This window comes from Neopelma chrysocephalum, unplaced genomic scaffold (assembly GCF_003984885.1).
Source record: "Neopelma chrysocephalum unplaced genomic scaffold, ASM398488v2 Primary Assembly neopelma1_138, whole genome shotgun sequence".
In the NCBI taxonomy this organism is placed as follows: domain Eukaryota; kingdom Metazoa; phylum Chordata; class Aves; order Passeriformes; family Pipridae; genus Neopelma; species Neopelma chrysocephalum.
In genome coordinates this window covers 3580472-3602781 of record NW_020897800.1, presented here as the reverse complement: position 1 = coordinate 3602781, position 22310 = coordinate 3580472, and the positions used below count along the sequence as shown (strand labels likewise).

The 22310-nt window shown below is 50.1% G+C and overlaps 1 protein-coding gene across 11 annotated transcripts in view; it reads right to left on the bottom strand.

Annotated features, from left to right (window-relative positions):
* LOC113975519 (protein Aster-B) overlaps positions 1-22310 on the bottom strand; it is a 94691-nt gene that overhangs the window by 7004 nt on the left and 65377 nt on the right. For 7 of the 11 annotated variants that reach the window (XM_027699604.1, XM_027699615.1, XM_027699616.1 and 4 more), the window contains 17 exons: positions 22078-22098; positions 14325-14409; positions 13383-13486; positions 13144-13239; positions 12763-12843; positions 10682-10797; positions 10089-10245; positions 8654-8843; positions 8102-8245; positions 7348-7466; positions 6699-6841; positions 5771-5874; positions 4151-4354; positions 3468-3558; positions 1763-1774; positions 1332-1439; positions 590-707 (listed from right to left, as the gene is read on the bottom strand). In XM_027699604.1, the coding sequence (XP_027555405.1) occupies positions 590-707; positions 1332-1439; positions 1763-1774; positions 3468-3558; positions 4151-4354; positions 5771-5874; positions 6699-6841; positions 7348-7466; positions 8102-8245; positions 8654-8843; positions 10089-10245; positions 10682-10797; positions 12763-12843; positions 13144-13239; positions 13383-13486; positions 14325-14409; positions 22078-22098 (1893 nt within the window). Of the gene's footprint in view, positions 1-589; positions 708-1331; positions 1440-1762; positions 1775-3467; positions 3559-4150; positions 4355-5770; positions 5875-6698; positions 6842-7347; positions 7467-8101; positions 8246-8653; positions 8844-10088; positions 10246-10681; positions 10798-12762; positions 12844-13143; positions 13240-13382; positions 13487-14324; positions 14428-16024; positions 16897-22077; positions 22099-22310 lie in introns of those variants that run through there. The other 4 variants (XM_027699611.1, XM_027699613.1, XM_027699605.1 and 1 more) reach the window with 4 other exon arrangements.

Genomic DNA, 22310 nt, shown 5'->3' with positions numbered 1-22310 from the left:
GGAGACACCAGGGGAGGTGACACACCTGAGGGACCACAGTGGAGCCAGGGAATGCTGCAGGGTTGGGAGCAGGGGGTGGGAGGACAGAAGTCCTGGAGCAGGTCCAGAGGAGAGCAACAAGGCTGGGGAAGGGACTCGAGCACAAGTCCTATGAGGAGAGGCTGAGGGAGCTGGGGCTGTTCAGCCTGGAGAAGAGGAGGCTCAGGGGAGACCTCCTCACTCTCTACAACTCCCTGACAGGAGGGGGGAGCCAGGGGGGGTTGGTCTCTTTTCCCAGGCATCTCTCAACAAGACAAGAGGGTTCAGGGTCTTCAGCTGTGCCAGGGGAGGTTTAGGTTGGATATTAGGAAGAATTTCTTTCCAGAGAGGATGATCAGCCATTGGAATGGGCTGCCCAGGGAAGTGGTGGATTCTCCATTCCTGGAGGTGTTTAAGGTGAGACTGGATGTGGCATCAGTGCCATGGGCTGGGAACCACACCGGGGTTGGATCAAGGGTTGGGCTTGATGATCTCGGAGGTCCCTTCCAACCCAGATGATTCTATCATTCTATGACTCAGGTCACAGCCCTACCTGGCCGTGGGGTCTCACCTGGTCCAGCAGCATCACGGAGGATTTGATGATCTCCCGCCACTTCTGCAGCTCCGAGTCGTGGTACTTCTGCTGGGACTCCAGCAACTGGGCCCACTCTGTCTGAGACTGGGGCAACCTGGCAGCACAACACGGGCAAGAGTCACCCCGGGCAAACTGCAGTGGGTGTAACCAGCTTCTGGCTAAGCTTTTCACCCCAAAGGAGCACGTTTTCTTGAGCAAAAGCGCATTTAAACAGCTTGGAATTTTCATCAATTGGATTCCGTGGTTTGCTTTTTCTAGACATGCTCTGTCAGTCTTTATTCATTCCATGTAATTTGTTCAGGACTTTCTCTTTATTCTGAATTAAAGCTGCACTGGCTCTCTTTCCCATGGTTCTCTTCCTTCAGGCCCAATAACCCCCCCAGAACAGGGTGGGAGGCTGCTGAAGAGAGAGGAAGCAGGACAGATGGAAGCACTCAAGGGGCTTGGACAGGTTCAGATACTTCCACAAAAATCATGGATGCAACACAAAACTTACCTGTGTGGGGCAGGGAAAGATGTACCCATGCAATTCCTGAACATGCACATTACAGGATATAAGTTCTGTATTTAAATACTATATTGTAGTAGTCTAAACAAACACCAAGAGTACTAGAGAAAGATAAAATCACTTAAAGTATCTATAATCACCTAAAGTATCTATCCATGGGAAAGTAGCAGGGCTATTTCAGGGAAAATAATAATAATTCTCTAATAATACCTCTCCTGCAGCCTCAAGCCCTGCCACGCTGTGAGGGTCTGTGTAGTATATTCCAACATCCAGAGTTTGTAGAACAGCATCATGTTGAGAATGACCAGCAGCACCAGACTGGAAAGAAGGAGAACAGTCATTTAGCAGGAGCACTCCACAGCCCATGGCCAGGCACACCTGGGAAATGCCCGAGGCTTGAGAAGGTGTCTGAGGCCCAGGTCCACGCTGGATGTGAGTGGGAACTTAAATCTGAGTAAGGACCAGGTGGTCAGAACCCAAAACTGCACCTCGTGGAAGAAATGCGTGAGCAAGGAGGACAGAGAGACAGAAAGGCAGCGATGAGGGATCAGCCAGAACAGGTTGGATGGGTGGATGTGCTGAATGCAGAGAAAGAGAGGGAAATGGGAGAGTAAAGAGGTAAAAAAAGAGAGAGACAGTACCTGAAACAGATCCTAATGGGAGCAGGGAAGAGAAAAGACGGAGCAGCTGCAGGTTAGAAACGGACTGACACAGACCAGGAGAAACTGGGCTGAGAGAGGAGGCTCAGAGACAGTGCAGGAGGTACAGGGGGGCCAGGGGAGGAGAAAGGAACAGTGGGAAGAGAGGCAGGAAGGACAGACAAATACCCCTGTGCCTGCATTCCTGGTGCAATTCACCCAGCAAAGTTGAGCTGTGGCTCTGGGGGATGAGCCCCAAGCGTGCCCAGGAGGGCACTGTGACACACAGCCAGGCTGCACACAGCCAGCCTCAGCCCTTCCCAGCACTGCTGGCACTGGGAACACCCCCACAGCCAGACCCTGCACTGCTCCTCTCACCCACCACCTCCACCACACTCGGGCATTTCCTCTCCTCCTGGGGAACAGATTCCCAAAATACCAGGCTGGTGCCTGTCTCTGAACAGAGCAGCTGTTCTGCTGGAAGAATGACCCACTATCACCAGCTCAGTCAGGAGGAGGGCAGCTGGCCAGAGGAGTGTTCTGAAATCATTATCAGGGCTCTCTGACCTAAGTGAAGCTCACAGCCTGTCAGGAGAGGTTTTCATAAAGCTTTTTTGTACCTTTCTACTGTTTTCTTATCGCGACAGGACTTGACATCACCTTCCCAGCAACTGGGTGGGTTGCTGCTGCAAAACTCTGCAGTCAGTGCCCCCACTGGGAAAAGGAAACACAGAAAGGAGCTCAATTTGAACTCTGAGTTCAGTCTACAAATTCCAGCTTCTTCCCACCTCACTGAAAGGTGGCTGGAGCTTAAGGAAAGACTGAGCCCAAGGCAGAAAAAACCCCCTCTGTACCTGGATTGCTCCTTTAGTCTGTACTGCTGCAATAACACATGAAGCTCACCCAAGAGGCAGAGAACCAGCAGATACACCTGAGTTCAAGGATTAGACTGAGTCACAGGGATACAAGGGGCCCATTCCCAGCTCACTTGGAGCCCACATCCAAGTCCAAGACTAGCAACTGGGAAAGGCGTGGCAGAAAAGATACCCCACACCAAACACAGCTCTTGCTGCTGAACTAGGAAAATCAACCTCTTGTGATTCACGTTTCTATCCTTATTTTGAAGAAATAATCTCTAAAGGGTCCAGCTTCTTTTTGGGATGGTATCTCTCATCCAAATCACCACCCAGGACCAGACCCAAATAGGTTTTGCCAGACCAGAATTTCCCCACAGAATCTGAACCTTGTTGTGACAGACAATGGCTCCCAGAGAGCTTTGCCTTGTTCTTGATAACAGCTGATATGTGAGCAGAATACATTAAAAGACTTATTTTAAATGTAAAACACCCCATGGTTTATAGATGTCATTGAAAATCTCTAAACTGAGTCCCTGAAATAAAAAAGACTCTATCTATTTTTTCTCTTTTTTTTCCTCTTATTTTTTTTTCTCTCTTTCTGTGTTTCTTCTCTTTTAGGTATTGATGCCCCTCTCCTTGCACAGCTGCCCTGCTTGCAGTCATCACTGTCCCAAACACGTCCCAGACCTGCATTTAGGACTCCCAAAAACATGCAGGTCTACAAAGCCCACGTCTGGTTAAAAAGAAAGGGTGAACCTGAGCAGAAAGAAGGGAGCACAGAACACCAGAAATGCAGACAAACCAAAGCTGTTCAAGGCTGACTGTGAAAGAAAGCAAAAACCATCACTTACACAAAACTGATGACAAGGAGCAGCTTGGAGACACTCTGCAGGTGGAAGCCACTGGGGCTTTCCTCGGGGATGTGCCGTGTCTGAGTGGAACCTGAGGAGATGGATGCATTTAGGACAGGGAACGCTGTCCCTCATCCCTCCCACAGAATCAACCAGGTTGGAAAAGTCCTCTGAGATCATCGAGTTCAACCTGTGTCCCAACCCCACCCTGTCACCCAGACCATGGCACTGATGCCACATTCAGTCTGCTCTTTAACACCTCCAGGGATGGTGACTCCCCCCCCTCCCTGGGCAGCCCATTCCAACGCCTGATCCTTCCCAATGTCCAACTTCTTCCTAACGTCCAACTAAAACTAAAACTTCTTCCTCATGTCCAACCTAAACCTTCCCTGGTGCAGCTCAAGACCGAGCCCTCTTGTCCTACTGCTGGGAAAAGAGCCTGACCCCCACCTGGCTACACCCTCCTGTCAGGGATTTGTGGTCAGTGAGAAGGTCACCCCGAGCTTCCTCCTCTCCAGGATGAGCTCCCCCAGCTGCTCCTCACAGGACTTGTGCTCCATCCCTTCTCTGGAATCAACCCTCCCCGCCCAAACAACCACAACACCCCCTCCCCACCCTGGAAACCCCCCTGGCTCCTCTTCTCCCTGAGCAGGGCAAGCAGAGGTGTCTTTTCTGTCCCTCACCTGCCACGTGCTTGCTGCGGTGTGCCACCTCCTCGTCGGTGGGGGTGGTGACGGGGCTCAGCACCTCCTCCAGGTGTGGCACCCGCAGGTGGGCGTGGGCGCGTTTCCGGCGCCGCACCGTGGATTGCTTGCTCACCTTCTCCTTGGGGGATTGTCTGTGCACCTCGGCCAGGTACGTGCTCTCCGTCTTGGCCAGCTCGCTCTCTGTGCAGGCAGGAGGGGAATGTTTCAGGGATGTGGCACTCAGAGATGTTTCAGGGATGTTTCAGGGATTTAAGGCCTCTAACAGCGCAAAGAAGTTGGCAGGGGCTGAGAGACTGTGGTAGTTTAGTCTGGGCCTTCCTTGGTGACCAGTTTGTAACCAAGTTTGTAACCAATACCCAGTATTCCCTACGATTTTTATGTAAGCCAGGGTATAAGAAGAAAGGAGGAGAGGCCTTTGCCCTTCTTTCCTTCCAGCAGCTTTGGAGGTGCAGGTTTCCCTGCTGTTGAGTCTGTCGTGTTGGGGAGTGAGGCCTGGTGAGGCCTAGTGAGGCCTAGTGAGGCCTAGTGAGGCCTGGTAAGGCCTTGCCGACCTTGGGAGGCAGAATTTGCTGGCAGTTGTTCCAGCGGGACTTTCTGTTGTCCCAAGGAGAGTAGTGAGATATTCCTTTGCTAATTCTTTTAGTTGCTAGATCTTGGGCTATTGATTGTGTATATTTTATTTTGGTTTTGTTCCTTTTTTTTTCCTTCCCCCTTCCCTTTTCCTTTTGAAATTGTACATATATTTCAATTGTATATAAATGTAATATAAGTGTAAAATATTTATATATATTGCTTTAGCTGCCTCTCTCTCGTTTTGGTTCTCTTGGGTTTTTTTTCTCTTCTCCCTTGGTTTTGGGGGGGGCTTTGTGGTGAGCTTTGGAGACTTGGCAGGGAGCCAGCTTCAAACCACCTCAGAGACACGTTCCTTCCACCTCCTGCCAACCCCTGAGCCCAGACTGCCTGGCAGAGAGCAGGACTCACTGCCCTGGTTAATCCCAGCTGTGGTGGCCCCTTTTATAAGCCACTCCAAGGTGGGATCCCCAGGCTGCCATGCCGTGCCCAAATCACTGTAAGTGTAGACACCCTTCTGGAAGATTTGTAAGGAGGAGACGAGGGCTTGTTTCACTTAGGAAGCCTTTCCTGCCTAAGAAGAAACACCTTTTTCATGGATAATTTGAATGTTTTATCCTCTTGCCTTAAACACCTCCAGGGATGGTGACTCCACCTCCTCCCTGGGCAGCCCATTCCAAGGTCTGATCCTTCCCAATGTCCAACTTCTTCCTAACGTCCAACTAAAACTAAAACTTCTTCCTAGTGCCATTCTCTCTCTGAGATGAAGAGAGAGAAACTCACACAGGCTACAGGGCCTGGGGGGAGGCTAGCAAAGACAAAAAGCCTTGAAGAGAACAGGAGGCCTGTCTTTCTGAGGTAGTGCTTTTTCCTTTGCAAGCCCAGTGTTCTCAACTTGGAAATAAATTTTCCAGAACTCTTTCCACTGCCTGGCATTTCTGGGGTACATGTGTGTTATCCTGCTTCCCAACTACGGGAGGTGCCACTGTCTGCGTGTCACCACCACAGTCACTGCCACACTCTTACCCAAATGACGGAAATAATCCTCCAGGCCACTCCAAAAATTCTTCTCAATGAAGGATTTCACCAGCCCCCAAGGCTGCTTCCTGTAACGTAACTCCGTGGAAACCCTGTGAGAAGAAAGGAGGGTCATTCTCCCAAGTTTTGAAATATCAGCTCACAACCTCTGTCACTGTAAATACGAGAAATAATCCTGCACACTGTTATTTCTGGGATGGTCCCAGCCCTTTGTGTTTCTCAAGGAGAAGCACTGCATGGAGAGTCCTTCCAGCCTCTCCCAAAAGGACTCCACAGACATTTGGCCACGTGGCAGGCAGACATTTAGGCTACTTATTGAACTCTAAGTTCAGTCTACAAGTTCCAGCTTCTTCCCACCTCACTAAAAGGTGGCTGGAGCTTAAGGAAGGACTGAGTTTAAGTCAGAAAAATCCCCTCAGTACCCAGATTGCTCCTTTAGTCTGTACTGCAGCACTAACACATGAAGCTCACCCAAGAGGCAGAGAACCAGCAGATACACTTGGGTTTTAGTAGTAGACTTAAAAAGTCTACAGAAAAAGTCACAGAAAAGCCTATAGCTCTGCCTGATACCAAATTCCTCTGCTTCTCCCCTAAGTGCATCTCAGAGGTGCAATCCCTGGAAATATGTCCTGCTGCTTATCACAGGTAGTTGACTGCACATGACAACAGGCCCTGCAGACCACTGCTTCCAAGAAAAGGCAGGAGAAGTCTTTAAATCCTCTCCCTGACCCAGCTGGAACTCCCCTGCATCAGGTCTGACGTTTGCTTCATGTCATCCCAGCAGGAACCTGCCCCTGCTCTTTGTAACAGGAGAGTCCTCCTCAACCCCTTCCAACACACCAAAGAGCCAAACTCCCACTCCGAGGTGACTTTTTGGCCACCAGAAAAGCTCTTTTAATCCCCCCAAAAAGCGTACCTGAGTCGGCTTTTGTTTCTGGCAACACGAGTCAACGTGTAGCGGTTGATGGTGTAGAAATAATCGTGGTAGGGGACGTCGTGGGTTAGCACCTCTGCATCTATGACATAGCACTCGCTCTCCTGGCTGGCTTTGTACATTGTCTGCAGAAAAAAGACAGCATGCAAGGCAACTATTAGTGTTGTCAGAACACAGCTCTGATGGACGGCACCGGCACAAAACAGCTCCACCACAAACACACACACACCCACGGTCCTGCCCCAGCTCACCCCCAAGGGAAGGCAGACTCCAGGAAACCGAGTGTTTCACCCAGATGTTTCCCAAGGGTGTATTTCAAAAGGGCTTTAAAGTTCCAGTAGCTCAACCTCCAGTGTTTTGTAACAGAGATGAGGAGCAGTTCTTTGGGACCTTTGCAAGTATGGTCTCTGTTCTAATGTCTGGCTTGTCAGGGACCAACCTGAGCCACAGCCAGACATGGTCCTGCTTTGAGCAGAGGCCTCTCTAGCATAAATTATTCTGTGATTCTGAACGCCATAAAAACATGTTAATTACTTCTTTTAAGTGCTTCTGATCTGCTTCTTTCTTTGCTCCAGAACAAACCTCACGAAGAAGACACAGTTAATTGCAGCCCTGCTCCCCCCTCACATACCTGTGTCTCTGTGACAGTGGCAGTTTTGGGGGCCAGAGGGTTGGTGAGGGTAATGGTATACAGGATCACTCTGGTCTGATTGCCATTTTCTTCCTTCTTCCAGGGATTAAAGATAATATCTGAGGGGACAAAACAATATTCCAGTTAAGTTATCAGAGAGGGATCTCTGGTCATTCCCTAGGGAAAGGCATAACAAGCTTGGGACAGTATTTCCTTGCCCTGGTTGCAGAAGCACTAGAGCTCAGCAGATTGTGAAAGAAAGGGCTCCTGAGCTAAATGGGAATATTTTCCCTTCTTTGAAGCGCAGGGAAAGTGGGAGAGGCTGGGAACAGATCTCCTTCAGCAAACCTACAGTCACAGGGAAAGGGAACCACAACATACCAAGGGACACTCTCTGCACCATCAAGTGCAGTGTCTGGTGTGGAGCCAGAAGAGCTTTCTCCTCACACTGCTAAGCCTTGAGCACAGGGTCAGGCCTTAGCTGATGCAAAAAAATAGGAGGGTCTGCTTCTTCCATGAATTTTGCTGCTAGAAAATGAAACTAGAAGGGCAAGCAAGGCTGGTTCTGCCTGCTTTTGATTACTGACAGCACAGACTGCACTGTCCCAAAATCTGCTCAGAACGTTACCCAATCCCTCCGTCAGGCAAAGATACACCTCCGAGGCAGAGATTTTCCTTCTGCCTTGTGCCTTGGCAGGGACCACAGGAGGCTCCCCAGGGACCACAGGAGGCTCCCCAGGGACCACAGGCTCACCAGAGAACCGGCGCTGCTCCATGAAGTCCCTCTGGAACTGGGAGTCTGTGAAGAGCAGGTCGTAGAGCTTGTCCACGCTGAAGTTGAACACCTCGTTCACGTACTGGCGGCCATTCAGGTCCTCGTAAAAGGCCTGGACTTCCCCTGTGGGGAAACAGGCCCCCATTTCTGAAAACTTTACACCTGTGAACCAATTTTCTACCTGTGAATATTCAGCCTTGACAGATCTGTCCCCCAGGATCATGGGGGCTGTGTTTCCACAGCACCAGGGCCTCAGTATTTTACCTTGTGAAGAAGGAAGAAGAGGGACTTCTAACCCCTTTTCCTCCACTGATGCCAGGACAACAGTTGGGATATCAGAAGGGGTAATCGCCTCCATAGCTTATTTTAGGGATATCCTTCCAAATACCCCACACATCCAATTTCTGCAGCCCAGAAATGGGGATTCTTTGCACCTTCTGAACCCCAGAAAAGGAATCCAGTGTTTGCCACTCCAGTCCCTCACTAGAAAGGGTGTAAAACACCCCGAGGGAATGGCCCTTCCCCACATACCTTCATCGTGGGTCTCCGAGGAGTCACTGAGCTCAGTGGGAATGTCTTCGTTGTCATTGAAGTCCAGGGAAGGGGAGTTCACAGGGCCAATGATGTCCATCTTCTCTCCCATGATATTTGCAATGCCCAGGTCTTTTTCCACAGGGCTCTCTGCCACTGCCTCCTCCTCTTCTGGGAGCACCCCATCGAACTGCAGCAAGCACAGAACACAGGGAGGGCAGCATCAGCACCTGGAAACTGGGATTATTTCTGAAAACTTTACATTTGTGAACCCATTGTCTACCTTTGAGTATTTAGCCTTGACATGTCTGAAAAATTAAATAACAGAGGAGGAAGGCTGCCATATAGTGTTTGTAAAACACGTGGATATATTGGATTACCTCCTGTCAAACAGTCAGTGTTTGAGCTTCGGAGACCACAAGGCTTTTTTATCCAGACAAGCACACCAACAATACTAGTTTTGCTCTCAAACAAGCTGAAAAAACCTGAGGTTATAACTGAACAAGGTCTGCTCTGCCACAACACCACGAGGGCACCGCTGAAGGCAGCAAAGACATGATAACCCTTTTTATCTCCAACACTCCATTTCTTTCCATCTGAGGGCACAGAAAGGAAAATGCACTTGGCTGCTGAGAGCCCCAGGCTTTTAGGACGGGCACACTTTGCTCATTTTTTTTGGCCACACAGAGACCTGAAGTCAGTGGAGGAGCAGGGTAGTTACCTCATACACCCAAGGAGCAGCGGGATCCCAGGGAGGAGCATTCCCACTCCCAAGCTGTCCTAGTTAGAACAGCTGGGACCAGTTCATCATTGTATGAGTGTAACCCAAAACTGTGTATTCTAGAGCCTTCCATGCCATTTCCCAGAAACTGTTCTCAATAGACCATTTACACCCTCTGCCCAGAGCAGCCCTGACTCCTCAGGCTATAAACTGGGTGTTCAGAGCCCTGTGAGATAGGAGGGTGCTCCATCCTCATATCCATTGTGGAACTCCCTGCCCTGAGGGAGGGACTGGGCATTCCTGCCTGAACTGGAGGATATATAATCTGGGGGTCTTGGGATCTTTTTAACCACTCGTGGGATCCAGAGAAAGACTGAGACCACCACTCTCAACCAGACTGAGACCAACACACTCAACCAGACTGCAATCACCACTCTCAACCAGACTGCACCAGCCTCTCACCAACAAGTTTTTTCCCTCTCCTTTTCCTTTGGACTCAGGGGGCCCAACGAACACCATTCTGTTCATGCCCCAGGGTGCTGGGTTATACATTTGGGTTTTGTGGGTTAAAACCAACTGTTTGTCTGTATAATCGTACTTATTGTATTACTTTATTAAATTGTTATTCTGACTTATAATCTCTCTTTCGAGTTGGGTTCATTTCCCCTGCCGGTTTACCTTTAAACCAGCACACAAGGGAGGGAGGACACTCACCGAGGCCGGAGCTTCACTGCTGCCCGTGGATGTCAGGGTGCTGGCAGTGACAGATTTCTTTGGCAGCTGAGGGCTGGCTTCTGGCTTGGCCTCCATGCTGCTCTTGGAGGAGCTGTCGTTGACTTCGTTCTCTTCCACGGGGATTTCCTCACAGTAGCTGAGACGCCACAGAGAACACAGGTTTTTATATTTACCCCTCTCAGTACAGCTACAACTGGACACACAGAGCAAGTCAGAACAGTCCTATGAAGTTTCCAGAGTGGCCAAGCAGCAGAAATGGCTCAGTGAAGCCCAGACTTTTCAGTGTTTACACACAGACCAACAAACATCAGCACTTTCTGACCATGTAACCCTGTCACTGGGATGCTCTGGCATTTGCACAGTTGCCCAGCTGGCATTTCAATCCCTACCAACTTCCATGAGGAAATGGTGGGCTTTCAGTGTTTCAGGCATTACACATTTAAAGGCAAACGTGGCCAGGTCCCAGAACCTCTCACCAGGGACAAGCAGCACTCTTGAGGCCTGCAGTACATCCTGCTCTCCTGGGGCCATCTTTTCTTCCTCCCAGGCAGAGTTTCCTCCTCCTCACTCACCCCATTGTGTTGAAGTCATCATCAGGAGGCACATAGTCTTCATCATCACTGGTCAGACCCAGCTCGTTCCCATAGCACTGGTGGACAAAGTGCCAGAGCTCCTTTGGACATAGAGGCTAAAAGGGGATGGAGAACAGCACATATTTGCACCCAAAAACACTAAAACAGAATGAAAGTCTGGAATTCCCATTGTCAGGAGTACATTGCTTGCCCTGAAAGGAGAAGTGAGAGATCCTGACACAGCCCCTGATGGGAGGTGAGAGCCTTACACTGGACTCACCTCTGTGAAATTCCATTTTATGGAATTTATTTTCTTTACCTTAGAGGTTGCCCCCACCAAGCACTAAGAGGCTCTTTTCCCAAAAAAGCCTTCACCATCAGCCCAGGTTCTGCCCTAAAAGCTGATTTTGTTATTTTTCCATGCCACAATCTCACATTACTCAAGACTATCACAAAGCCAACATGAGGCTACACCCAGAGCAGCACATGGATGAGATTTTCCACTCTACAATGGAATAATGCCAGCAGCAAACCTGCATTTCCCTCCACAGGTGTTTTCCTACCTCTTCTGCTGTGCTTCCATTTAATATCTGCTACTTTACCAAGCCCCAGTGGGGAGTACTTACAAGGAAAATAACCTTACAAGGTTATTTTGCCCTTCAAGTTTGCTTAAATTAAAGCTGCCTAAAGAATCCCAGCTGCAGGGAAAATGATTTAAAACAGCAACAAAGAAAAACACTTCCTGTTGCAGTCTGAAATCAAAAGGAGCTTGTATCGCCAGATACTTCTGTGAAAAGTATATACTTGAGATAAAAAGAGAAAATTAATTATCCAGAGTGTTGACAAAAGCCCAGTTTTTTAGGGATGCAGGTCAGTTGATCACCATATGACTGTGATCTGAGGTTCTTAAAAATGGGGCAGAACTTGTGATTTAAATATGTGGCACAGGGATAAAAAGGGATGGATTTTTACCCACGAGAAACTTATGACCAATTACAAAGATTTCTTGGTAATGAGGGAAAACAAATCCAGTGAACTTTTTCTGAGTTGCCGGCTTGAATTTCTTCCCATAGTAACTGCATGGGATAAGGCAGGAATTTTTTAATCCAGCTCCCAAAAGTAGCAATCAAAAGCATGGGAAAAAACCACTCTAATGAGGAACTTCTATCCAGAGAAATGTCTGACTGTTTCACCTTCTCCCCACACACGCTCTCATTTGCATGTTTGATCAGGAAAACTGGACTAGGTTCTTTCTCCCCCTCTTGGAAAAAAGAGCTCTGGAAGTGTTTCCTGTCTTTATCACTCCATGTTTCAGTTCCCATTTGCTCTGACCTTGAAACCAAGGGCACACCGAATTTTGTCAGGAACTTCCAAAGGCTCCTCAAATTACAGCACATGGCCCAGCACAAGCTGCCCAATGCAAAGCATCCCAAATACTCCCCCAATTTTTGGGACAGGGTATTCCGGGTGCTGGATTACTTGAGCCTCCCAGGATGGTCTGAACTCCAGCCAGGGCATCCTGAAACACTGGAAGCACTGGAACATCAGTTCCTGAGGCTGAGGAGTGAGGCCAGAAATACTCACCAGGCTGTGGAGCAGATATTTGGATGAGATATGGGATATATGGGGCCTCTGGCACAGCAGGAACACATCCCTGCTTTATTTTAAAACTGAGCCCTGAATGCACCCTGCACCCACCACTGACTTGGGATGCCCTGAACACTCTTTATCTGCCCTGTTTGGAACTCCACACTTCTGAGGCACAGAACTCTGCCTGCACACTGAGCTATTCCTCTTGCCCTTGGAACTGCTTTCTTCTGGGCTGCTTCACTGGAATTACAGACTTCAAAAAAATTCCCTGCTGAGACGCTGCTTCCACTCCTCAGCAAAGGCAGAGTGGCACCTACAGGGTGTGCACAGAATTCCATGCAAAAAGAAGGAATTGCACTTGCAGTTATGAACAAGCTCTGCCTAAAAATACGTGCCTGCTGTCCCAATGCCTTCTGGTGCACACACAGCAGTCAAGTTACATCCATCCCTCCCTTCCACCCCAGCCAACAGTCAAGTGAAGGTCTTAGTACCTTGTCAAGCAGAGCGTTCTGCCAGAGTCTGAACATCATCATGTACGTCCTGTCTCGAGCCCCAAAGGAAGTAAAAAAGTGCTGAAAGGGAAGAGATGGGGAGAAAAGACAGTTCAGAAAAGGCCCAAAAAAGGGGAATATGAAGAGACAAGCCTGTTTGGATCCCTTTCCAGCTGCAGTTCATGGAAGGAGTGAGCAAACCACACTGGATGTTTTACCTGGCCCCACACCCCACATCCCAGCTCCGTGTGTTCCAGACCCAGCCCTTTTCCCCTTGGTGCTTCCCCAGGTAGCACGACCAATCAGTTTGGAAAAATCCCACACCACCCAGAATTCCCCTGCCCCTGAGAGCCATCAGAAGCGAGGGCTTCAAGGATGTACCTTTTCAGTGTCAGTGCAAACTTGGATGGCATTGGGAATGAGCCGGGCTGTTTTCTCCTTGGTCATCGAGCAGATGTCCTTCAAGCGAACGGTCAGCTGTGGGCAGAGCCACCCAGGAAGGAAAGAACACAGGGAAAGACAGGAGATGATGAGAGAGACAATGAAAAGAAGTGCTTCCAGAGCAGTGTCAGCAAACCTGCTGACACAAAGCACGCTGGCACACAGCCTGGCGGCCTCACCAGTGTCTCCCAGCGGAAGATGTTGCTGTAGAAGCAGATCCAGTTTTCCGAGAGGTAGAGGCGGCCCTGCAGCAGGATGTCTCGTTGGAGAGCACATGAGTAATCTGTGGGTGGACAGCAGAGGGTTTAGGAGCAGCAAAACCAGGCAGCAGGACAGCCTAAAGGTGAGGATGAGCGGCAGCACGGAGAGGAGAAGCTGCTCCACACAACCCAGCCGAGCTCCAGTTGCTGCCTCGGCCACAGGGTTATGTTTCCTCCCAAGGGCACATCACACACAGTCTCTCTCACTGACTATGATCCTGCCTGATCAGCTGGCCACTCTGGAGCATCCTAGGTACCACTGCCAGATTTAATCTGTCTCCTCTGTTTTGCCTTCTAGTGTCACTGTTCACTTCTCTCCCGGTTCGAGTACCCTCAACAACTCCCATCCCCCTCTGCCCTGACGTGCCTCGCTCAGTGTGAGACACAGCCCGAGATCAGTGTTCTTGAACTGGGCAGCCCCTAATCAGCTGTGAGGCCCAAGCCTCACTGGGTGTGGGAAGGGCAGCCACGTGTGAGCTGGGAGCACTGGGAAGTGAGGGAATAGGGAAGCTCTGGGGTGTTCACATCAAGACCTGCAACCCCCACCACATGAGGCCACAAAGAACCCTCTAAGACTCTTCTTGAGCACTAGAAGAGCACAAACACCCTGTGAGGGAACACTGGGGAGGAAAACATGCTCCTCAAATCATGAGGGAACCCATCACAAATCAGTGCTGCCCTCCCTGAAGGAAAACGAGTGGAACCCACCCGAAATGGTGAGGAGGGGCTCTGTCTGTGCATAACAGACACAACGGGCTTGTTCCTTGGTGGCAACCTCTTTGAAGAAGGACAAGCTGGATGCACATGTGCTGGATTTCCCCCCCAGCAGGACAGAGCACAGCCCTGAGGGGCTGGACTTACCCACGATGAGTCGCTCCGTGTCCGGGAGCTGCTTGAAGAGTTTCCTGAAATCCTCATTCCGTTGTTTGTACGTTGGACTCAACACCTGCAAATAACAGAGGGCCTGTTAAAGAGAGGGGCAGGCATGAGAACAGAGCCATGGAGAGGGAAAATGGGAACACCTCAGGAAGGAGAAGGGGGGTCAGATGCACTCACAAAGCATGAGACCAGCTCCCATCACAGCCAACAGAGATGGGAGGGTTTGGGATTTAGTGCATTAAGTGAGAAGAAGAGGAGAACCTGACTTGGAAGAGCAAGTACAGGGTAGAAGGGCTGCACCCATACCTGCAGCTGGGAGTTGCCTGGAAGCTGTGGCTGCAGGGGAAATCTCCTTCCCTGCAATCCCAAACTGCACAAGGTATGACATGTGCTCTGTTTGCAGTGCATCAGTTCACTGCCAATTCCCAGCTGAGCTCAGCTACCCCAGCAAGAAGGTGATCCAGTCCAGCTGCAGCCCTGCCAGAGGAACTTGAGCAATCCCTGCCATCAAGAGCTCAGGAATACTGCTCTCATCCCAGCCCTCTCCCCATGGAGGGGCACTCCGTGCGCACACAGCTGTGTGCTGGTGTGGTGAGGACACTTCTGTGGGGCTCAGAAAAGGCTCTCACAGGGACTAAACTGTGTCATGCACTTATTTTGTGCCCTGGCCTCATGGAAGGGCTCGGAGAACACGGTGCTGTTGGCTGGAGGGAGACCAGGAGCTAGTTCTTCTCTGGCATTTGCTGGACTACAATGTGAACTCCAGGTCAGACCACCTCCTCCACACCCTGCCCTGCTGACAGCTCCCCAAAACAGCCACAACAGCCTCTGAAGGCAGAGCTGCCCAAAATAGAGGCAGGTGCAAATTCCCATCTCCCAGATAATCTGCCATGTTCTTCCTCACACAAATGTAGGGAAGGAGAAGCCTCCTGGGGTACAACCTCTTCCCTCCCTACCTCCCATTTCTTCCCAACAACCCTCTCCTATCTCTTCCAGCTACACAACACAAATCTCCCAGAGCAGAAAGGGCCCCAAAAATCAAAGGTAGCTTCTGTTTGAGACGGTGGTGGGAGTCACAGGGGTGGGAGGAATGTGAAGTTTATTTAGCATTAGCCTCACAGAATTGCCAAGTGCTGTCAAATCAAAGAAGATTTGATTTTGGTTGTCAAATCACAGACAGCCCCCTGCCCCCAAAAGCATTCCCTCTTCCTCACACCAATTCAATGAACTACAAACAGTGTATTTCAACATGAGCTCAGCACTTCCAATACTTGCTCCAGTCCTGTGGGCCCAAAGGAAAGGATCTTACTTGGGAATCAAACCCTCCAGGCAGCAGATGACACAAATGTGAATTTTACTCACCAAACTTCCAGCCTGAACATCTGGAAAAGATCTTGGTCAGAGATGGGCTCCAGCAAGAGCCCAAGCCCAAGATTTCCAGGAACAAGCAGACAGGATGGGAACAGAGTGGGGAACAGAGATGTAATCAGCTCTGAGCTTTGGGTTCAGTGCATTAACACAGCCCAGCTGAGCAGCACAGCTCCCATGTGCAGGGGCACTGCACTCCCTTCCCTGCACTAAGGGATGGTCCAGCCTGCCTAAAACCTGTCCTACAGCAGATGCTCTGCCCAGCACCAGCAGTTCTGTCAGGGTGGCAAACGGTTCAGTTTAGAGACACTCACAGCTGGGATTCCATCTGATCCAAGGCTCACATTTCCTCGTGACAAGTCGACAAATCCTTCCAGGTCCCACCGCAGAAACGGCAGCTCTTGATCCAGCAAATGATCCCAGAGAGACCCACACTCCAGCAAGGAATCCATGGTGTTCCCTCAGCACTCACACAGCTTCCCGTGTTCTCCAACTCTGCTTTTCCTGTTCCTGCTCCCGCCGCTTTTTGTTTATGTCCAAAGTCGACAGAGATACAGCAGCTTGGCAGGAGTTTAGGTGCCTTCCCCTGCCTTCCTGCTCACTTTCAGCTCCTCTGCCCCAGCAGCCCCTGAGGATCTCGGAGAGGACTTGCCCTCCAGAGGACTCTTTTCCAAGTGGCTCATCAGGGTAACGGTGCTGGCGGGTGACCCCAGTGCTCTCCTGCTCCCGGCTCAGCAGCTCCTTGCCATGGGCATCCCCTGTGGGAGCCCTGCACAAGTGCCCACAGCCGTCCCAGCAGGTCTGTGCAGGGCACCTGCAGCTCCTGATGTCCAGGGAAGGCAGAGCCAGCCACCAAAATACCTCCAACCCCACTGGAGCAGCTGGAACTCACGGATGGAGCAGCTGGAACTCACGGATGGAGCCGCGGCTTCCAGGGCTCAACAGGCTGGTAAACAACTCACACTTCAGCTCTTCCCCCCTCCTCTGAAAGCAGCAAAGCAGTAATTCTTCCTCCTCAGTGTCTGCCTCGGGCTGTGCTCTCTAATCCCCCTCTGCTCTCAAAGGCAGCTCCAGTCTCCGTGTGTTTCCCAGGGAAGGGGCGGGTGGGGAAGATCCCGAAATGTCTCACACATGCCTGGAGTCACTGGAGTCACTGGAGCCGGGTAATTCCGGCGGCCAATGCCCGGCAGTAACCCAGCCCCGGCCCTGCCTCCCAGCAGATGTTTCCTGTCATGGAAAGTTGCTGGACAGGGTGTGCTGGGGGAGCAGCGAGGGGAGCAAGGAGAGACCAGCCTAAGGAATCAGGAACCAGCCCTGTGAGACCCACACAGACAGGGAGCTGGAGGGCTGCACTGCTCCTGTGTGCATCTCTCTCCCCCCAAAAACCAACAGGATTTTCTGGGTTTCATTTATTAGTCAGGTCACATTGGAAAAGAAGGGCAAGGGCTTCCTTGCAAAAGAACTCCCTGCAAGTCCCAGGAAGACTGGAGTGCTGGAACTCCCTGTATCCCTCTCCCTTTAGTGCCCAGGCAGCCTCTCCCATCTCCCTGCCCAGGTACAGAAATGCACAGGGAAATGTTCACACCACGGCACCAGTGATGCTCAGCTATGAACACACAGGCAAAATCCTCATTCTTCCTAACAAACTGGGCACACAGGTCTCAAAAAGAACCAAAACCAGAAAAACACCAAGCAACCAACCCACCCAGCCTCTGCAAGGGCCTGGTTCCACTCCAGGCCAGTGACTGCAGCTTGCTCACTGACCCTCTGCCTGCTCAGCTGCTCCCCAAAATCATTGCTGCTCCCAGGCAGCACACAGGGCTAAATGGAACCAGTAGATCCATCTGCACCCCAGGATGAGGGAACAATAAAAAACCCAAACCATTCTGCAGCCTGGGAAGGACTAAGGATTGGGATTACAGGCATCTGCATTGCTTTACTGAATGGCCCTCTTTGCTGGAAACTGCATATGGGATTCATCCAAGGAAAAAAACCCACCAGGATGTTTCTGTCTGCACCCCCACCCACCTGCCTGTGCAGAGATGAAGGACACCAGTGATGGGAAGAGCTGACCCGGAGGTGGAGGCAGCAAACATTAACTCTACTGCAAACAGAGGGAGACGGGACAGGACGGCACTGCCAGGGCTGGGGGGAAATGGGCAGAGAAGGTGACTCCCCACGGTGACATCTCCCTCTTATACACAAACAAATCCTCCCCAGGAAGCCCAAAGCGTGACCTGAAGGACAAGGAAGTTGGACAGCACAAGAACTGAGTGAGAGGTGTGTGGAATTGTACAGCACGTGTCACAGAATAGGGGTGAGGAGAGATGGCAAGAGGCAGAGGGGAAAGGGGGGAGGAAAACCTTATCCAATTTGCATGGCTGATGGACCTGCTCTTAAGCCTTTAGGGAAGGTTTACATTGCTTCTGGAAAACTGCTGGAAAAGAAGAGAACACATTCCCTGCTTGTGTGGGAGAGTTTTGACCCCACTGACAGCAAAGAAACTGTCCCACAGCATTTCTTCCAAACCCAGTCTGGTTGCTCAGATTTTTCTTCTTTTTTTCTCCTTTACTCCTTTTAAAAGTGAACGAAGAGCAGGGGAAGATGCTGCAAAGCAATCACTGGCCATCTGGGGTGGAAAATTGGATTTCATAATCACACCAGCATGCACCAGAAGTTCACTTCTAATTTAGTGGCTCCACAACCCAACTGAGCCGGGCTGGCACTCCATACACCTAAAGAGCCAAGGAAAATCTGGCAGGATGAAAAACACCTGAGAGACAGTGAGTTAACACTGCTCCAGAGAGAGTCTGATAACATGGTTACTGGAACTTAAAAGCTGGTTGTGCTGATGTAGAGATAAAAAGGCTGTTCCACACCTTGCTCACTCACAGGCCTGGATTTTTGCAATGAACTCTGTTCATGTGGTTGGTGTTGCTGAGTGAGGTTCAGGCTGCTACTCACAGGAAAGGTGTTTCTGATGTTTTCCCTAAAATGATGCATAATTTCTCTTTGTCTTCATAGGGAACGTTTGACACTTTTCAACAGCTCAATTCCCCCTCCACTCTGGTATCTACGAGGTCTCCAAGAAGAAGAGACAGCACAGGGCTGAGTCCTTGTGTTCAGTCTTGTGATGGCTTGAGGTTTTTCTTCAGAAGCTCAAGGGCTGCCCAAAGGTCCCCACAAAGGCCCTTTTGCAGCATCACATTTCACCACAGATCCTCAGCCAGCCCCCAGCTCCTGCTGCACAGCCTTTCACTGCAGCTTTCCCAGAGGAAAGCCTTGGGCTCCCTCCTTTGCCTGGGTGTGTTTTTGAGGCTCAGATCTGCCCTGTGTGCAGAGCATTTGTTTGCAGAGCTCCTGTCCCACTCCGGGCCATCCCCAGGGCAGACTTTGCTCTCCCAAAGGAACAACTGGGCTCCCACTGATCTGCTCAGACTTACTGGGACAGCAAATGTTTTCAGTGGTATTTAAGAACACTTGACATGGACAATCAGTGTCTTTTCAGTGTTCAGGTCATAGGGAGAAGCTGTCAGAAGAAAAAGAAAAGAAAAGCAAAGGAAGGGAGTACAGAGTAGGGCAGACCTTGGGATCCCAACAATAAAATGAAAACCTCGTGGACAGATGTAAATCTCACCTCTTCCCTGCTGTCAACTGTTTTCTCTCACTTTTCAAGATCATCTAACTGTCTTTTCCAGAGTATAGTCTAGATTCTCCGGATGCCTGGTGCTACAGGAGGCAATTTAAGAAGCCAGCCTTGCTTCAGAGCAGCAGAAACACTGCAGAAAATCAGAGACACCCTCCCTAATTTAGGAACAGGGAAGTAGAAGGATTGACAGTCCAACTGAGACAGAAATAGGCAGAAAAAACCACAGCAGACTTGCCAGTCTGTCAGCTGTGCTCTGACATCAGGACACAGGATCTGAGAGCTCCCCAAGCCCAGAAACGGGGCCCTATGCCCAAAGCCCAGAGAGAAGGAGAAGAATGAAGGAAAGCTTTTAGCCTTGGCAGCAAAATATCTCCAGTTTGGCTCTAATTTTAATGACATCTGCTGGGTGACAAATTCCTCCCACCAATTGTGGAGCTCCTGACACCCCCCCACACAGAGCAACTCCTGCTTCGTGTCACCAGGGAAGTGAAACACAAGTTTCCCACCTCTCCAAGAGCAGCAGGTGTGCAAAAAAAAGTCACACCTCTGTTTCAATACACAAAATCACTGAGTAAGTTTGGGGGTGAGGTCTATTCTGTTTTTTTTTAATTAATTAAAAAATAATTTTTAAAATAATAAAAAAAAAATCAATTACCAATAATTCACCATGCAGACACACAAGTTCCAAAGCCTAAACCACGGCTGAGCAACAAGAGTTTTGCTCCATAAGAATCACAATTCTTGGAAACCAGAGTCTCCATGTCCACAATTCCTCACTGAAGGCATGACAAACACCTCAGGGACATTCTGCTCTTCCACCACGAGGACATGAACACAAAGCAAACCCCACAAGGTTGAGTATATTTAGATTTATTCTCCAACTGGGGTTCTCTTCTAAATCTCACAGTGCATCTGGACCAGTTTGCATTTCGTCCTCTGGAAAGCCAAGCACAGAAAGCACACCCAGACCCAGAGAGGGCAGGGCTGCAAACCAATCCATGACCTTGGGTCACCCCTTTTCTCCCACTTCTCAACCTGGCAGGGATGTCAATCCCAAAAAAGCACTGGTAGGATCAAAAGGAGAACACATAAGGCAAGAGAACAAGTGGCATTTTAAGCAAAAAATACAGAAAAAGGAATCCAGGAGAGGGAAAAGGGAGGGTCCCAACTGGCAGAGAGGGATGCAGTGCTACAAGGACAAAAAGACCAGTTAAAAGCAGCAGAAACCAAAGTCATCTTAGAAAACTGGTGATGCTCTGGGGATCTTTGAGGACTCTTTGAGGCAAGGGCTATTTTTTGGTTTGTCTGCACAGTGCCTGGCACCCAGGGCTGCTGAGCTGGCACCAAGAACAATGTGGAGGGTGTTTGCTCTGAGCACAGTGGAATTTATGTAAAACGAAAGTGAGTAAGGGAAACTGTAAGGCTTCATGAAGAGGCAGCAGCCTCCACTGATTCATTTCTAGAGCTGCTCTCAGAGGGGAAAGGAATGGAAGAATCAGAAGGGTCCAAATGCCAGAAAAATGCTGCCTGGAAGGAGCTGGCAAATTTTTGATGGTAGTAATAATTCCAAGTGGGACTCACTGGCTTCCTGGAGTTTGTGGCCCAGCCATATTTTCACACTGCTGCTTTTATCTGGCCAGAATGTCTCTGCTAACTAGAACGTGGATTTGGTTTTTGGTTTGTTTTCTAAAGGAAAATAATGGGGGGGGGGGAGGAAAACCACAAAAAATGCAGCCAGTGCTTACTCTCCGGATGTACTGTCTCTCATGCTGAAAATATATGGAGGAAAAACAAGAGAACAGAAAGATAAGATAGAGAGGACATGAAAACACAGGAGACCCACAGAAGCAGAGCACAGCAAAGCATCATGCACAGGGAATGGAGCTCAGCAGCTACAGGCAGAAGCAGTAATAGCACAAGTCACCTTCAGCTTGGTGACAGGTTCACATTTTGGCAGCAGCCTGCTCAGGCTGGTGCATCTGCATCCACAGTCCTTTATCTGCCACTTCTCCACTAGTTTGGTCTATTTTATTCTTGAAGCCACTGTCTCATCTGCTCCTGAGATCACTTCTCCTCCTGTCCGTGCTACCACCCCTGATTATATCCCACAGGCACCTAACTCTGCCTCTCACACCTCTGCCACATCTGCCCAGCCAAAATCCCAGGTTCTGATGTCCCAGGCTGCAGGAGGAACTGCTGCTGAACATGAACAGCTGCTGCATTTGCCCACTGGCTACTTGAGAGCACTCCAGGGAGGGGTTCCAACCGTGCAGAGGGTGGCACCAGCTCTGCACCACGACACTCCTGCCTGCAGCACCACAACAGGGGCAGGGCAGAAGCAAGAGGTGGTTTGTGTTTCTATGGGGTCACCAGAAAAAGAACTCCTCTCTCGCCCCCACACCACCCTGAGAGATGCAAAGGGCTTGCAGGGTGGCAGCTCTGTTTGTCACCTCGTCACCACCCACCCCGTGAGGAACCCGAGGCACAGGGCGTGGGGATCACCAGGAGAGGGGCTGAAAAGACAAAGCTCTCGCTCTCTATCTCTGGTATCCTTTCCCTCAGGATGCCAGTGCTCCTTTGCCAGTGCTGAGCCATTTCCACCTCCGTTTGGAAAGGGTCAGAGGGCCCCAGTGCCACTGCAAAGCCCCTTTGCACCTTCCCCCCGCCCAGGCCCCCAGCCCACATCCACCCAGGGACAAGAGAAACTGGAGTACTTACATTATACCAACTCTGGCTTTTCTGTAAGGACAAAATAAAAGAGAAGCATTAGTCAGCACAGAGATCTCAGGATCAAAAAGAAAGAGGGACAGAGAAAGCAGGTCCAATCTGGTTTGTGTAATTAGTGGAGTGAGAGTGGGATTAAACAGAAGATTTCAATGGGTTCCACAGTGTGGTCTAAACACAATTATTTCCAGTTACAGGAGCAAAGAACAAATCCAGAAGCATGATTC